Source organism: Lepisosteus oculatus, chromosome 28 (assembly GCF_040954835.1).
Source record: "Lepisosteus oculatus isolate fLepOcu1 chromosome 28, fLepOcu1.hap2, whole genome shotgun sequence".
Taxonomy (NCBI): Eukaryota; Metazoa; Chordata; class Actinopteri; order Semionotiformes; family Lepisosteidae; genus Lepisosteus; species Lepisosteus oculatus.
This window is the reverse complement of record NC_090723.1, coordinates 7,380,022-7,395,214: the sequence shown is the minus strand read 5'-3', so window position 1 is coordinate 7,395,214 and position 15,193 is coordinate 7,380,022. Positions and strand designations below refer to the sequence as shown.

The following is a 15,193-nucleotide window of genomic DNA, read 5'->3' as shown; positions in this document are numbered from 1 at the left end:
AGGGGCGGGATTAATTCTACAGCCGTAGCAAGTTTGCAGCTTCTGGCCCCTACAGCTGCCTGTCTGTGGAAATGTGGGAGGACGTCTGCCTGTTATGGGGTGTGATATGTTAGGTGAAAGTCCAATGGGGGTTAAAAAAGCTCTCCCTTTTCAGAGTCAATAACGGAAAAGACGTTGTAGTCTAAAAGCCTTTTTTTCTCGAGATCCTGCATTTTGTTTACCGTTGTACAAACACCACGGAAATCGCGTAGTATTTTTTTTCTCTCTTGCCGGCTTTGTCCCCCCCCACACACACACCTTTTGAAGCAGCACCGTCTTGGAGAAGAAAGCGATTCTTTTTTTAGAAAACTAATTAGGAAGGGTCGTTAATGCAAACCAGCGCGTGGTCGCGGGGACCGGGCTCCTTGTCTCCACCGAAAGGAACGCGTTAGCGTGAGGGTCTCGTCGGGGGGGAGATGGGCCCCCGGGCTGCGTCTGTGCCTGTCCCTGCGAGGAAGGGGCGCAGAGATGGAGGGTGGGGGGCTGTTGGGGTTAGAAGCCGCAGAGCCTGGACTTGGGGATCTCCTGCTCTGTCTTTCTCTCTCTCCCTCCCTCCGTTTTCCCCGTACTCTGAAGTCAGAGGGCTGCGAGCTCCTGGAAGCAATGGCGATATTTTTAGAACAGGATCATCTGCTGCTGCTGCTGCTGTTGTTGTTGTTTTGTTTTTTTTCCCCCCGCTCGGTCGCTGCAACACCGAGGGGAGCAGACAAAACAAGGCCCGAAAAAGCCAGCCGGAGCGTTTTTGTGGATGAAGCTGTTGATGTCGTGGCCGTGGCAGGCAGTGGCGGAGGTGAACCGAGCAGTATCGCGCCCCCCTGGCCGCGTTGCGTGGCACTGCCCCCTGACCTGCAGCCCCAGCCAGGTGCCCTCACCGTGCCAGACCTCCCCGTCTCTGTGTTGATAATCAGCTGAGGCGGTCCGGTAGAGAATAGGTCTTCTGCGCCGAGCTCGCTGGTGACGGCACGTAAGAAAGGGACCGAACGAGAGAAGACTCTTCGGCCCTTCAAGGCTGTTTGGTTGTTAGCAGCTAATCGATCCGAGGATCTCATCCAGCCAGGGTATCGGCTTCAACCAGGGTAAGAAACCAGGGTATCAGCTTCAATCACAGTATGGTTAGTTTGTTGCACACTCCTGCAACCCTTTGTGTAAAGCAGTGCAGTTTCCACTGGTATCCTCTGCTTCATGTTTCACTGATGATTCTGAAGACATTCAGTGGGTTGCCCTTGAAGGTTATTGAATACTGGAACAAGTCCCCTTAAAAAGTCAGTGCAGGACGTCTCCTTAATCCCCTGGAATGTGTCTAGTAAAGAAACGCAGTACATGGGGATTTGTATGGTTATTTGGCAATAGAAACTTCTTCAAGAGAAAGGAAAACTGATCCGTTTGGTCAGTTCATACTTGCCTGATTATCATTTACCTTTTGCTTGCCCACAGTCTTCCCCTAGGGTAGTGATCTCCTGTCCTGGCTCTGAAGGGCCTCCATGCAGCGGGTTTACCAGCTGCTGTGATGATGTGAAGAAGGGTTAATTTGGTCCCCAGTTTTTAACAGGATCAGCTCAATCCCTTTTCCTCGTGCCTTAATGTGTTGATTTCTACCAGGATTATTTCAAGATGTGAGTTTTGGGAACAGGGTTCCTCAGGTTTGTGCTGTAGGGCTGTGATGCATCTCATTGAGCTTTTGTCTCAAAGCTATAAACCTCCTGGGGAAAAAGAGGCTCATTCAATTGTAAGATCATCCTCGATATTCTCACCCCATATGCACGTTTGTAAGGATGATGTCTTTATTGTTTTAGTAGTTTAAACTGGAGTACATTTTTAAGGGAAAGGCTGAGCTTTCTGTGATCTAGAGCCATGCTCAGTGTGCATAAATTGCCAGTAAGTACTTCAGGTATTAAATGGGAATGCTGTTTTCTTTAGCTCTGATATTAACTTCAGTGTGTTACACAGCATTGTGCAATACCTTTAATCTCCAAAGGGGAAATTAAATTGTTGCTTAATGCAACTGGACACACTTTCTGATTCTAGATCTGTCCCCTGTTCCCTGCTTCCAAGTTAATTCTCCCTACCTCTTCTTTGAAGGTCCAGGTTTGTAGAGAGAGGCTGTTTTCCTGTTTAAATGGCTTTTTTGCCTTTTTTTCCCCATCTGCCTGAGGTCCCGGAGGTGACCAGCCCTGGTTTATGTGTGATATCTGAGTGGGTGGGGTTGTTTGGTTGGTGGGGGAGGGGTGCTGGCCACTTTCTCTCTGGGTGTCACAGTGCGCGAGACAGAAAGGCCTCCCTCGGACGCCTTTATTCCATTTTTGCAGCGAAGTCCTTGACATTAACTGAATGAGTTCATCCATGCGAAAACAAGTCGCGGCCTCTCGCCCTCTCTCTCCGGGGCTAAATATAAACCCGGTCCACGTCAGACAGCAAGAAAAGTACATCCATCTATAAATAACCGGGGCTGCTGCAAAGTGAAGCCAGTGGGAGGTGGGGGGGGATTAAAACTCGGAAAGCCCCCCTGCTGTCCAGGTGAGGCTTGTCGACAGGAAGCAGGAGAGCAGCGAGGCTTCGGGCTCAGGGTTTCGAGAGACCATCCCCCATACTAGCAGGATGCGTCTGGACACGGGCGCAGTGTGGCCACTCAGCACTGGGACAGACTGGCCGCGCGTCAGACTGCTGCCCCTCTGTCAGATCAGCTTACACAGACTCGGGGAGACGCGTTATGGATGCTTGCTGGGAAGAGGTGTGGCGTTGGCGTGGCAGCTCAGCTGTGGCCGATTCAGAGCATGCTGGCAGCATAGGAGACACTGGGCTGTAGAGTGAGTGCACAGTGAAGATCTCTCTCAGCAAAGAGCAGGGCCTAGGGACGTACTGTAGAGTAGGGTAGACTAATGACTGCAGAGTTCAAAACACCTGTACAGTTCTTTACAGGTTCCCTTCAATGGGCATATGCTCATAGGAAAGAAATCTGGTAAGGTGGACAACCGGCAGTTTTAACCGGAATTTGGATGTATCCCACCTATAGGCGAGGCAACATGGTTTTGAAAAACAGGGACAGACCCTGGAACTGTGGTCTGTGAGGACAGAAGTTTGAAAAGAAGAAAGGATGTGGAGGAAAACAGCTGGCGCTCCCAGGTCTTAGCGGAAAGGGCAGAGAAGCATCATGGGAGTTCTGTGGCCTGTCATTGTCAGTTATTCTGACTCAGATCACTGGAATTGATCAGTAATTCTGCGCTAGTAGTGTCATCAGCCCACCTATTTACCTTTAGAAGTGTTCTGTTCTGTAACTTAGGGGTTCTGTCCCATTTACTGGCTTTTTAGCATGCTCAAGTAAAATTAATTTAAGTCCTTTTTACCTTGAAAGGGGTGTTTTGAAGAACTAAAAGCTGGGAAAGATTAGAACAAATTCCCAGGGGTAATTCTCAGGGCTTACCAACTGTTTTCTTTTTCTTTAGTGCAGCGTGGTTCTGTTTACGTCAGCATATTCCTATCTGAATTCTCCTTTCTCAGAATTAGCCCTTATAGTATCTCTCCGCTGCAGTTCGTAATCGCTAATGAGAACTTTGTCACTCCCAGATTTTTCACAGGGGAAGTTTGTATTCTGACATTAGTCTTATATTATTCTGCTGTTGCAGTGTAAAAAGGTTTACGTTCATTAGGTCTGTAACTATGTGGACTGTCTGGTGGATGGATCAAGGACTGTGACTGCAGGCACAAGTTTCGGTTTTGGAAAAAATGTGATTATTTTTCTTTTTTTTGCAGTTAATCACCAGACCTCCTGCTGCTGTTAAACGCCTCACTAACTTACTCTGTTTGAGATTAGCTAAGGTCCTGCACAGCCAAGAACAGCTTAACGGTCAACATACTGTAGTGGTCAGTTTTCTGGCCAAGGCGATTGGACACAACGAGAAGGGGGAAGGGGAGGTGTTAGTACAAGGGAAATATCGTGTGCAATTCCTACTGAAAACCAGCTACAAGGGTTCAAGTCAGGTTTTGTAATCCTTCACATACATTCAGGCTTGAGAAACATTCCTGGTAAGATTAGTTATTCTTCATCAGGCTCTACATTTGATTAAAGCGCTTTCCTGAGATTCTGAACCAGCTAATAGATGCATACTTTTACTGTTTGGTTACTGGAAAGTTTTACTGTTCGGTGTAAATGTGATGTATGAACAGTGCAGGTATTTCTGCACAGATATTTAGTTCTTTTCTGGTTGTTCAAATTATGAGAAATCATAACTAAAAAAAAACTAAAACACACCTCCTTCCTACCTTCTGTCCTCTTCGACCTCAGTAGTGGAAGTATTATGCCAATGTTGAAGTGGGAGAATGGGCTTCTGCTCAGACTGCTCAGCCTCTGCTGTCCTCAGCCTTGTAGTTGTAATCCCAGCTGGAGGGAGATACCATCTAGCTGAGGGAATCTTTTACAGCACTGCAGTCAGGTGCACACCTGTGTACCAGCTCTTCTATTGGAGTCACTAAACAGGGCCTCTGTTTTGCCTGTCTTTCAAAGGATAAAGCGGAGAGGGGTTCAGGAAGTCAAGCGGGGTGACATGAGGAGTGCGGGGCACAGCTGGGATTTGAACTGGGAAGTCCCCCCCCCTCCAGTAACAGTGCTTGTCAACAGGCAGGCTGTGCAGCCTCTGTCTGGGTTGTGAGCTGATACAATATCACTGTCCCTGATTACAGGATTACCGCAGGAGACGTGCTCTAATGCTCCTGTAAGACTTCCTCCTCCTTCGTCTTGCTACCTTGGGATGTTTTTTCCAGTGCTGCCAAGGCAGATTAACGTCTAACTCAATTACCTCACCTTGCCATGGACTCTGAAGCAACAGAGTGGCTGTTCTCCTGTGCACAGGTCCCTGTCTGTTATACAGGAGGCTGTGGCCTGTTTATTAGAGAACTTTTAGGGCTGTTGCACTGTAGCATGTTCAGATCAGTTTAGATCTGTTCCAAGAAATGTCAGGTTCATGATTTTGCAGTGTTTTTGATGCACAACCACCTTACCTCCTCCTGCTGTGAGTTGAAAGAGTTTGGATGGTGGGGACCAGCGCCTGAGATGTTATGTGCCTCAAGCATCACACTACTTTTCTCATTTAAAAACTCTCCTGCAAGGAAATTCTAAATCCATCTATCCATCCATTTTTCTGTCTGCTTCCTTCAGCTCTGGGTCGTGGTGGGGGGGGGCGGAGCCTATCCTGGCAAGCAACAGGCACAAGGCCGGGTACACCCTGGACAGGAGGCCAGTCCATCACAGGGCAGACACACGGACACAAACACACGCACTCATACCAGGGCCACTTTTCCCAGATGCCAATCCACCTACCAGTATCTGTTAACTGTGGGACTGGAGCACCTGGAGGAAACCCATGTGAAAATGGGGAGAACATATAAACTCCACACAGACAGCACCCCAGGACAGAAGTTGAACTCGGGGCCCCAGTGCCATGAGGCATCAATGCTACCCACTGCATCACCATGCCACCCAAACTTCAGAATGCAAAGTAATATTGAAGGTCTCATCATTACCAAGGAGGCTGATAAATTAGAAACAATACAGATTTTTTTTTTTAAAAAAGGTCTGTAGCCTGTAGAGCTTTTAATTAAAAAAACATACTCAGTGACTCAAATTTCCTTTTTTTTTTCCTTGGCACGATGTTGCTCTAAGCACTTGAAGCTTCGTCCTTTAATTAACAGCTCAGGCCTCGGAGGAGGACGAGCTTGAACACTTCGTTTGCTATCAGTCATTTGCAGAGGTGAACTTTACACCTAGTTTGTGTTCCTGGTGGGGTGGCGATGCTGGCCGTGCCTGCTCCCCAGCCTGTAATTGTTACATATCGCAGGGCAGTGGCTAAATACGGCTGTTTCCATTTCTATGAGGGGGTAATAAATCTTGCGGCTTCACTCTTTCCAGAAGCCAGCAGCTCAAAGGGCAACTGAATTCCAGCCAGTCTCCTGCTTTCTTTCTTGATTTAGAAATGAGTGCGGTCCAGCTACTCCGTGATGCCCTAAACATGCCCTCCCTCAACTTCCTGGCCTGGGTGTGCGTTGTCTCACGGTGGCATCTACTGCAGAGGTCTAGGACCAAAGCACACACATGATTTCAGTCTTCATAGCACCACAGAGCGCTGTAGTCCTCACATGAGCAGAGTAGGGGCTATGCTAAATTATGATGATGGAAATCCTCTCAGCCCAAGACTAGTAGAGACATTTCAAAATGGTCATTTCATTTTGGTCATGGGAAGCATTTCTTTGCACAGTAAAGTAGGGCAGCTTCAAGAAACCGAATGGTTCCAACATCTAAAAGCAGCCAAGTAAGGAGGAAAAGCTTCCTACTCTTTTATGAAGCATGTTTCTGTATTTTTTGAAGAAATGCTCATTTTTAATTGTGAGGGCTCTGTACTGCTCGCTGTTACAGTGATATGTGTAAGTGTGCTACAGCTGACTGCCCGAGCTGCTGAATTCAGTAGGTGTTTACAGTGCAGCTATTTAATTAAGACAGTGTGACAAACAGAGAAGATAATTACATGTGCAGCTGGACAGATCCTCCTACCAAGGTCCAGTTTTTCATGTGTTTTTTGTTTAATGTTTAGGGAAATTGAACAATCACACAAACTACAAGTCTATCCGTAGTCATTTCCAAGCAGCCCAGCAGGATTTCCATTTTTCTTTAAACCCACTGTATTCCTTTAGCTTCTTGTGGATGTTCTAAAAGTTTCCTTTGAGCTCTTTATATCATTTTGGATAATTAACTTTCCTTCCATTAAAACAACCCTGCACATTAACAAATGACTACCTTACATTGTCTGAAAGTTATAATATATTTTTAACAATTTTATGTCCATATCATTTGTTTTGCATTGAGTTGTAGTTCTGTAAGTGTCTGCCTTGATGATGTGCACTTCTGATTTTGTATAAAGAGAAGAATTCCGTTAATTGTGTTGTTATTTACAGATAATATCTTTAAAAAAAGCATCCCTCCATTTCCACTAACCTCGTTATCTTGAGAGGGGGAGCTGGAGCCAGGTCCTGTAGGCAGCAGGTGCCAGGCAGGTCTACTTCCTGGATGGCACCTGCTGACACTGGAATGGAAGTCCATCACAGGGCGCGCACACACATATGGGCAACAATTTGGAGCCACCAGTTCATCCAGACAGCATGTCTTCAGAACATGGTAGGAAACATGCAAACACAACACCAACCAGGCTAGATTCAAACCCATTTATCGGAGCCCCCTGGAGTTCCATGGAGCTTTGAAGCAACAACACTAACTACAACATGGTCGCAGCATTGCCCATTAAATATCAAATAAAACAAATATCCTATTGGCAATGCAATAGCTAAACCTATGGTGTTTGGTTTATGGACCATTTTAATAGGATTTTGCCATTGGAGTCCAGAAGGAAACCCCAGAGAATGTTTTTCCTGTTGGGTTTTTTGGTGGAAAGTTTCAGTAGGATGTTTTGACTTGGGATTATCCCTTATTTTACATGTGGTGTATCATGACCAAAGCAGTTTGGAAGATAGCAAAGCACTGAGAGATGTGACCAAGGCCCTGAGCTGTAGAAGACTTTTGTACGGATCGACAAGGCTTTACATGAACAACAGAAAACCACTGCAGATCCCAGGACAGGTATGGTGTGTGTTCTGTATCTCCATCGTAGCAGAGAATAAGGAGGGCGCGGTTTGATTTCCCATAGCCGGTTAAATTCAGATGTTTTAGAAATGGATTGCTCTCCAGGCTGACAGTCTTTGAACAGGACAGCTCAGATGTGTTTCATAGTACTGTTAGCAGGGAGCTGCTGATGAAGTCTCCACCTTGAAGTCGCGGCCTAGAGAGCGAGCCTTGCTTTGTCAGCACTGGGTATATTCTCCATCCGTGAGTCCACCAGCCATAGGGAAAATCCCTCTGGAAAAGTGCGGATGAAAAAGCAATGCCGTGGATTTCAGGCTCTGCTCCAGCAGAGGCCAAACACTTAGATCAGCAGGTTTTGTTTTTCTCTTCTGTCAATTTTTCTTGGACGCGAGTGGCTCTTGAAGAGCCTTGCTCTGATGGTCCTGTCCCACCTTCCTCTGTTCTTCTCCCAGAGCGTCCTGAGCTCTGTGCTGCCCCTCCTCTGTGCTTGAGCTTCCCTGACTGGTGATTGAAAGTGTGGCTGAACTGCTAAATCGCCTCCGCCTAAATCGAGATCACTTTTGTGAAGTGGATTCTGAAATGGACAGCTCAGAAGAAAATAAAGAAATCAATTTAGAGTATCCGGGAGTAATCAATCTGAGATGTAATTAGCATCTGGGTTATGCAGACTGGCCGGTTTTGATGAACCTATAGTGAAACTGACCTGGTTCCCAGTATAGGAGCACCTAGGCAGCTGCTCGGTCAGCTCTTTTGCAGCTGTGCTTCTTTGTCTTGCCATTAGTGTAGCAGTTTTGGGGTTGCGGAGCGAAAGCATCAGCGAAACGTTGGAGACGGGCAGCCGTGGTCTTTCCGCAGGTAAGAGAGGAAGCAGGCTGGAATCCTGTCGCACAGCTGTCTGATCCAGGTCGTTTTTATGTGGAGCTGAACGCTCGTGCCAAGCACCGGTTCTTCAGTCGCAGTGTCTCGAGTTCGGCTGGAGCAGGCAAGTGCATGCAGCTGGAATGTTATCGCTGAACTGTTTAATCCGTCTGATTTGCACCAGAGCCTGCAGCTCGAAGAAACCTGAACTGGGTCCAGCTGCTTTGCAACAGGAGTCCTGTTTGTTTTCCCAGGATGACCAGCTCAGACCTCTTTGCACCTTTTATATTTAGCCCGAAACCGCTAAGAATAGGCTTTTGTCACAGCTGTTGGACACCTCTTATAGATGTAGACATGCGAGGACGTTGTGCATTTCCTGAGCAACACCAACAAGAAAAATCATAGAAAATCCCTGATTAATCAGGGAACTTTCGGCAGCAGGCAGGTCTGGGTCATCAGTGTCGGGGGGGGGGGTGTGTCTTTATTGACACAGTGTAGATGGGGTTTTCTCAGGATGGCCCTCATTAAAAATTTAACCACCTCCTTAAGCAAAATCGATCTCTGGGAAAAATGGAAAGTAAGCATTGACAGAAAATGGGTGTTAAGGCAGAGCCAGGGTGTAATTGGGTGTTGGCATAGATCTTTGTTTTTTGTCCGTTGTGGCAGGTGTGCACATGCCATCTGTGTGTTCTGTGTACTCATGGCTTCAAATGTAATTTGTTTTATCGATACCTTATTGCACCTGCACTGGTGCTGCATGTAATTCAGTTTTTTACCTTGTTAGTCACCCTAGGTAATAATATGTTGCTTTACATTTGCATATTGTGTGTGAAGTACGTGCAGATCTGTGCATGTACAGCACCCTCTAAAAGCAGTAGGATTGCAAAGTTGAACTGTTATTTTTACTTTATCGTCACCGAATTTGCATTTGTAATCATGAGATGAGTGAATATGCCTGCCTCTGGAAGTGACTGACTCATCTTTATTGTAACTAATGATGGTAGTAGCATAATGAATTCTGAAGCTTAAACAATTTGTCTGCTTATGCAGAAGAAAATGCTTTTATACCAATAGGGTGGTACTTTGCCATGCAGCATGAAAGTGACCCAAAACATATGGCAAACGCAAACAAGGAGTTCAGCTGTAGAGAACAGTGGAAAATCTTAGACTGTTCTTGGTCTAGAGCAAGCCAAGATACAGATTTAGTTCCAATAAAGCATGCATTTTCCCTAATGAAGACAAAAATGCCAGCAGCCATACCACCCTGCAACTCACAACTGGCACCCCACTGAAGCTTAGCAGGTGTGAGCCTGGTCAGTACCTGGATGGGAGACCTCCTGGGAAAAACTAAGCTTGCTGCTGGAAAAGGTGTTAGAGGGGCCAGCAGGGGGCGCTCACTCTGCGGTCTGTGTGGGTCCTAATGCCCCAGTATAGTGATGGGGACACTATACTGTAAAAAGGCGCCATCCTTCGGATGAGACGTTATCCTGACTCTCTGTGGTCATTAAAATTCCTGGGTGTTTCTCGAAAAGAGTAGGGGTGTTACCCAGTGTCCTGGCCTTTACCAATCACGGCCTCCTAATAATTCTATAAACTGGCTTCATCACACTGTTCTCCTCCCCACTTACAGCCGATGTGTGGGGAGTGTATTGAAGACTGTGGCTGCCGTCTCATCATCCAGGTGGGGGCTACACACTGGTTTTGTAAAGGGGAGTCCCCATTACCTGTACAACACTTTAAGTGGAGTGTCCAGAAAATCACTACATCACTGTACACATAAGTGTAAGGAATTAATGAAAAATGATGTGGCTGCAGCAAAAGCTTGGCAAAGCATTTCAGATGATCCCACAAAGAGTGTGCTGGGCTAAATGGACCTTTGACTGTGGTATCTCAATACTTTAAGAGGGTACATATACAGTAAAAACATATAATTGTTTGCAAATTTTTCTGCTGAAGTTGGCGTGTTTCGAAATGAATGTGCAGCTATACAATTATGGCAGTAATTTCATCTGGCAGGCACCTTTATCCCTGGCAAATTCCGACAGTAACAAAGGAGTATTGCAGAATGCAAAGTAAAAATTGCCATTAATAAAAGCATCAGATATTATCATCACTACAGCCTTCTGCAGGACTGAATATGAGATCTTCAATCCGGCGTTCTGTGTGATTGTCCGTGTGTGTGTGTGTGTGCCACCCTGTGTGTGTGTCTGCCTGGGAGATTGTGGAGAGCTGTGTGTGTGTGTCTGCCTGGGAGATTGTGGAGAGCTGTGTGTGTGTGCAGGCTGGCAGTGCAGGCAGCGCTGTCCCCAGGCTGTGGGAACGGCTCCTCTGATTGGTCCCCGGTGTTTGCTGGAGTGAACCTCCTTCCCCGAGCGTGCTCTCTCCGCGCTGCTCTATTTATAGCCTGCCCCTCCCCTCCCGCTATTCCAGCGCTATTTCCAGCCTCCCCGGCTGGCCGAGCGCAGTCTGTTTGTAAACTCGGCAGCGGCGCTCTCCTCTCCCTCTGCACTGAGCGCCGTACACAGGAGGGGAGGGGGGGAGGCCCAGCCAGCCAGCCAGCCAGCCAGCCAAGAGTCACCTGCTCCTTCCATTTTTGTTATTGTTTTTTTTTTCCTTGCCTTTTTGTGCTGGGGTGGGGGGGGGGGGGAGGCGTTTCTGTTGTTTGGAACCGGCGGATTTCCTCGGCTGGGACCGTGACACGCACCGCAAGAGTGTGCCGGCGTGCGTGTCTGTGTGTGTGCGTGCGCGAGCCAGAGAGTGGAGTGGAGCAGAGGTGGTGGCGGCGGTGGGGGGGGGGTGGTTGTGCTCAGTGGTCCAGCCGGGTCAGTCTGTTTCCGTCTGGCCAGGGCAGACCCTCGCCGTCTGGCCCCCCTTGCCCGTGGGATCGGGCTCCCTTGCGCCCGAGGAGGTCTTTGTGCCTCGATCTGCAGCCTCTGCTCTGGAGTTACGTTTTTCCTCATTTTCTGTTCTGCGGACACGGACCCTGCTCCTTCTCTCCCCCCCCACCTCCTCCGACCTGCTGTTTCTGAGAAGCTGGGGCCCGGGCTGAAGAGGGCTTCGGACCCAAAGAGAGAGAGAAAGCGAATTCGAACGGCTTGGCTTTTGAACTGACAGCCCTGGATGGGACTCTGGCCTGGTTCTTATCAAAACTAGTTGAGCGCTTTGGCAGTTTCAACTCTTTTTCTTTTTCATCGATTTTTGAAACGTCGGGGGTTCTGACTCCATCCGTCATTTCCGATCCGTTCCTTTCCTTCTCCGGCACTAATTCCCGACCAGCCTCCAGCCTCCCCCCACCTCACGTCCCAGTGCATCCCATGAGAGCTTAAAGGACTTTGGCTACTTGTGCTCTGCTCTAAAGTATCACTGGGGATTAATAGCATTTACAAATAAGCTTGTTACTCTTTTTTTATCTCTCTCTGCCATTCTTCAGATTTCCTTTATACTGAGGAACCAGGAAAGGGCTTCTGTTTGCTTAAAACAGCACGGAAATCTTACTTTCCCCCTCGATCTTTTTGATTCAAAACCCCAGCTGGAGGGTCTTCAGTTTTGAGGGTCTTTTTGCCGTTGCCTTCATCCACCGTTTTCTCCACTAGCATTCTGGAACGCTGCAGGGTTGGCATGCTTTTGAGGCCTACTGTCCCGGGGCTGTGCGCGATGTTACAGACCATTTACGAGACGGAATCGTGTCTCTCCTCAGAGGGGGTGACCAGCCGGGACCAGCCGCTGGAGTTGTTGGCCAGGACCCGAATACACACCATCCCCAGTACCGGTGAGTGCAGAGAGCGGGACGGGGCAGAGGGAGGGGACCGGACTGGTGCACAGCAGAGAGGACAGGGGGAGACGGAGGAGATGAGCAGTGGGGGTCAATCAGAGTGACTGGGGACATATGGAACGGGAAGTGGAGTGGAAACAGGGGGAGTATGAAGGTTGGAGAGGGGAAAGGACAGTGGTAAATTGGCAGGTAGAAAAGATGGGAGCTGGGGATGGCTGGGGTTAAAGCTTTTCTGGCTGCAGTCTTGTTGAGGGCGATCGGTCGCCTTCTCCAAGCCAGGAGACCCGGTGACCGAATGTGTCGAGGAAGTATTGCTACCTTTTGCTCCCCATGTTTGCCTTTGTTTAGAGGTCATCTGAGTCCCTAACCAGTTGAGGGGGCAGTTGGAGGTCAGGCATAAGCATGCTTCAGGGGTTAACAATTGAACTTGTGGATTTGGCACAACAGAAAGTGCTGATCTGACATCTTGAATGAAGAGCTGATATGCTTTCTCTGAGGGCTCAGGGCACACAGTCATTCTGTGCCTCTGGACTGGGTGTCTTTAATTGTCCTCATCCATGGCTACCTGTCAGCTGTAGACACCTGATAAGCAAATGGGAGAATTTGTACCGATTGAAGACAGAGAGGGGACAACAGAGTCTACATTCCTCGTGTGTGTGTGTGTGTGTGTTTGTGGAAGTAGAAGAGACTCATTGAGACACTTTGCATTGGATACAGAATCACTTGATTACAAAACCCTACTCCCATGAAAGAAGCTTTTGTTACCAATTAGATCATTTCAGGAGGCAATAAGCCGCTAACGTAATAAAAAGAAATAATAAATGTATCAAAATAGAAATTGAGCAGGGAGAAAAGAATACAAGCCCTTATGTTGAAGGGGAATTAATAGTGCCGAACTTTTCGGCATCTGAAACAAATTCCAAACCCCCCACTGCATGGACGCCAATGAGTGTTCTTTTATTTCAATCAAGGCAAGCTTATTCCCTCTTCATGCAGTCACTGTCCGTAGCACGTGTAGATCCTGCAGCCCGGTAGCTTTGCAGTCTCAGGAAATCAATCTTCTGTAACAGCGAACAGTAATGTTCCAAGAAAAGACAGATTATTGCAAAATCACTTCTTCCATTCTTATTCATGGCCTCCCGTTTTCTTTCTTTACAAACTCCGGAAACTAATTTAGATCTCTGGCAGAATAACTGAGGTCCTGATGTATGTTTTGCACAGTTCAACTCAACAGATGTCTCAGCATCTGTCATGGCTTTTCTGCTGTTAGTTTTCCACGTGCAAGACGATTGTCAGAATCCTTTAGCTCTATAGGCTCAGGTCCGGCTGTAGCAGCCCGGCTATGATGGCACAATACTGCAGACAGTGCTCAGAAAGTAGAAGGAGGAATTATGCGATCCATTTGATTTGCTGGAGAGACTGATTAGCAAGTACATTCAGCCAGTCTGGAAGATCAGGGTTGCAGGATGTGGAAGTGTAAAAGTTTACAGAGTTCAGAAATCCTGAGCCATGCAGGATTTCACATGACAATGAGTGAAACCGGCAGAAATCCAGGTGTGAGCTCCACTCTTCCGGGCTCCATACTTAGTCCTGCTGATCAGGATCTGGGTATTTATTAAATAATTAGAGGATGTCCATCAATCTCCCCCCCCCCCACCCCCTCCCTGCTTGTGTGGATCCCTTTGGTTGGCTGGGAAATGTGTAAAAACTGGAGCGAAACAAACCAAAACGTTTCAGATAATAGGGTCTCGAGATCCTTAGGAGAAAGGCTGAATTTGAAATGTGTTGACCGAGAGGGCCACTGACAGACGCGCTCCAGCCCAGGAGGGCTCCCAGGGCTTGCAAGCCGACAGACCAGCCTCTCTCCTGCTGAACATCGGCTGCAAGCGGTAGGCAGTGCGCAGCTGAAACGCTGATGAGACGTGCTAAGAGGTTATTGCATGAATTATTCAGGGGAGGGCTCTCGAAAAGGCTTTCAGGACCAGGCATGTGTTTACAGCACACTGAAGGGCTGTTTCAGATGAAAGGATGCACAACCCTGCTTGAATCACAATAACGAGTGCTCCGCAGCCGCGCAGAGAAAAAATATCAGGCTCTCTTGTAATTCATCCTTACTGAAGTAGTCTAACTTAATTGATGCTGTGAAAACAGACGAGGGGGGGGTTAACGTTATCAAGGCAGTGCAGTCCGTGCTTGTTGTTTTTGTGCAGAGGACAAAGCAAAACTGCCTTTGCATGAAGGCAAAGAAGGAGTATGTGGCAGCCTTAAAAACCACAATGATGTGAGCTTTCGGACCTTTTTCTCGGTGGACAGAGCCCTTGATTTTCCTTTTTGACGGATGGAGGTGCGTCTAGCCTGTCCTACAACACCACCCCAGTCCCTTTCCCTGCCTTCCACTTCCTTCATTTTGCTCTCCGCTGCTGCTCAGTGCAGGGGAACAAGCCACTTTATACAGATAAACCAGGGTAAAAAAGAGCATCCTACTAGGATCATTGTTGGTGTGGCTTATTGCTTGATTTTTAGGGATGTGTTTTTAAGGAATGGTCTGCAGTCCTGCATTCATTTACCCCATGGGTTTCAAAGAATTGCTCAAATATGATGGAGCATTAAGATTCTGCAGTCATTCTGCAGTCGATCAGGTACTTCAAGGCTGCATAACAGCTACAGTGAAATTAAAACACAGTTACCAGTTACCTGCCTTGATATTCATACTGTGTTTTTTCATCACCTAATAATGTCTTCTTATGAACACCTGTATAGAAGCACGCCGCCCCATGTTCCAGGCAGGTGTTAGTACGGCCATCGGGCATGATTTCCAGTGCACGTCAAATTGAAGTGACACAAGCTGACGCGGACTGGCTCATGCCCAATCAGGTGTCAGCCTTATATCCCTGTGGAAACGC

General features: G+C 47.6%; 1 protein-coding gene across 16 annotated transcripts in view; it reads left to right on the top strand.

The window, feature by feature from the left end:
* The window catches only part of hdac5 (histone deacetylase 5), a 92,280-nt gene that overhangs the window by 18,736 nt on the left and 58,351 nt on the right, over nucleotides 1–15,193 (top strand). For 11 of the 16 annotated variants that reach the window (XR_011183896.1, XR_011183894.1, XR_011183891.1 and 8 more), the window contains one exon: nucleotides 12,216–12,287. The exons of 3 other annotated variants lie outside the window; for them this stretch is intronic. Coding sequence is in view for 3 of the 13 variants with exons in the window: in XM_069185611.1 (XP_069041712.1) it covers nucleotides 12,216–12,287 (72 nt within the window). In the remaining 10 variants the exon portion in view is untranslated. Of the gene's footprint in view, nucleotides 1–7,536; nucleotides 7,658–12,215; nucleotides 12,288–15,193 lie in introns of all 16 variants that reach the window. 2 more of the 16 variants (XM_069185617.1, XM_069185616.1) reach the window with 1 other exon arrangement.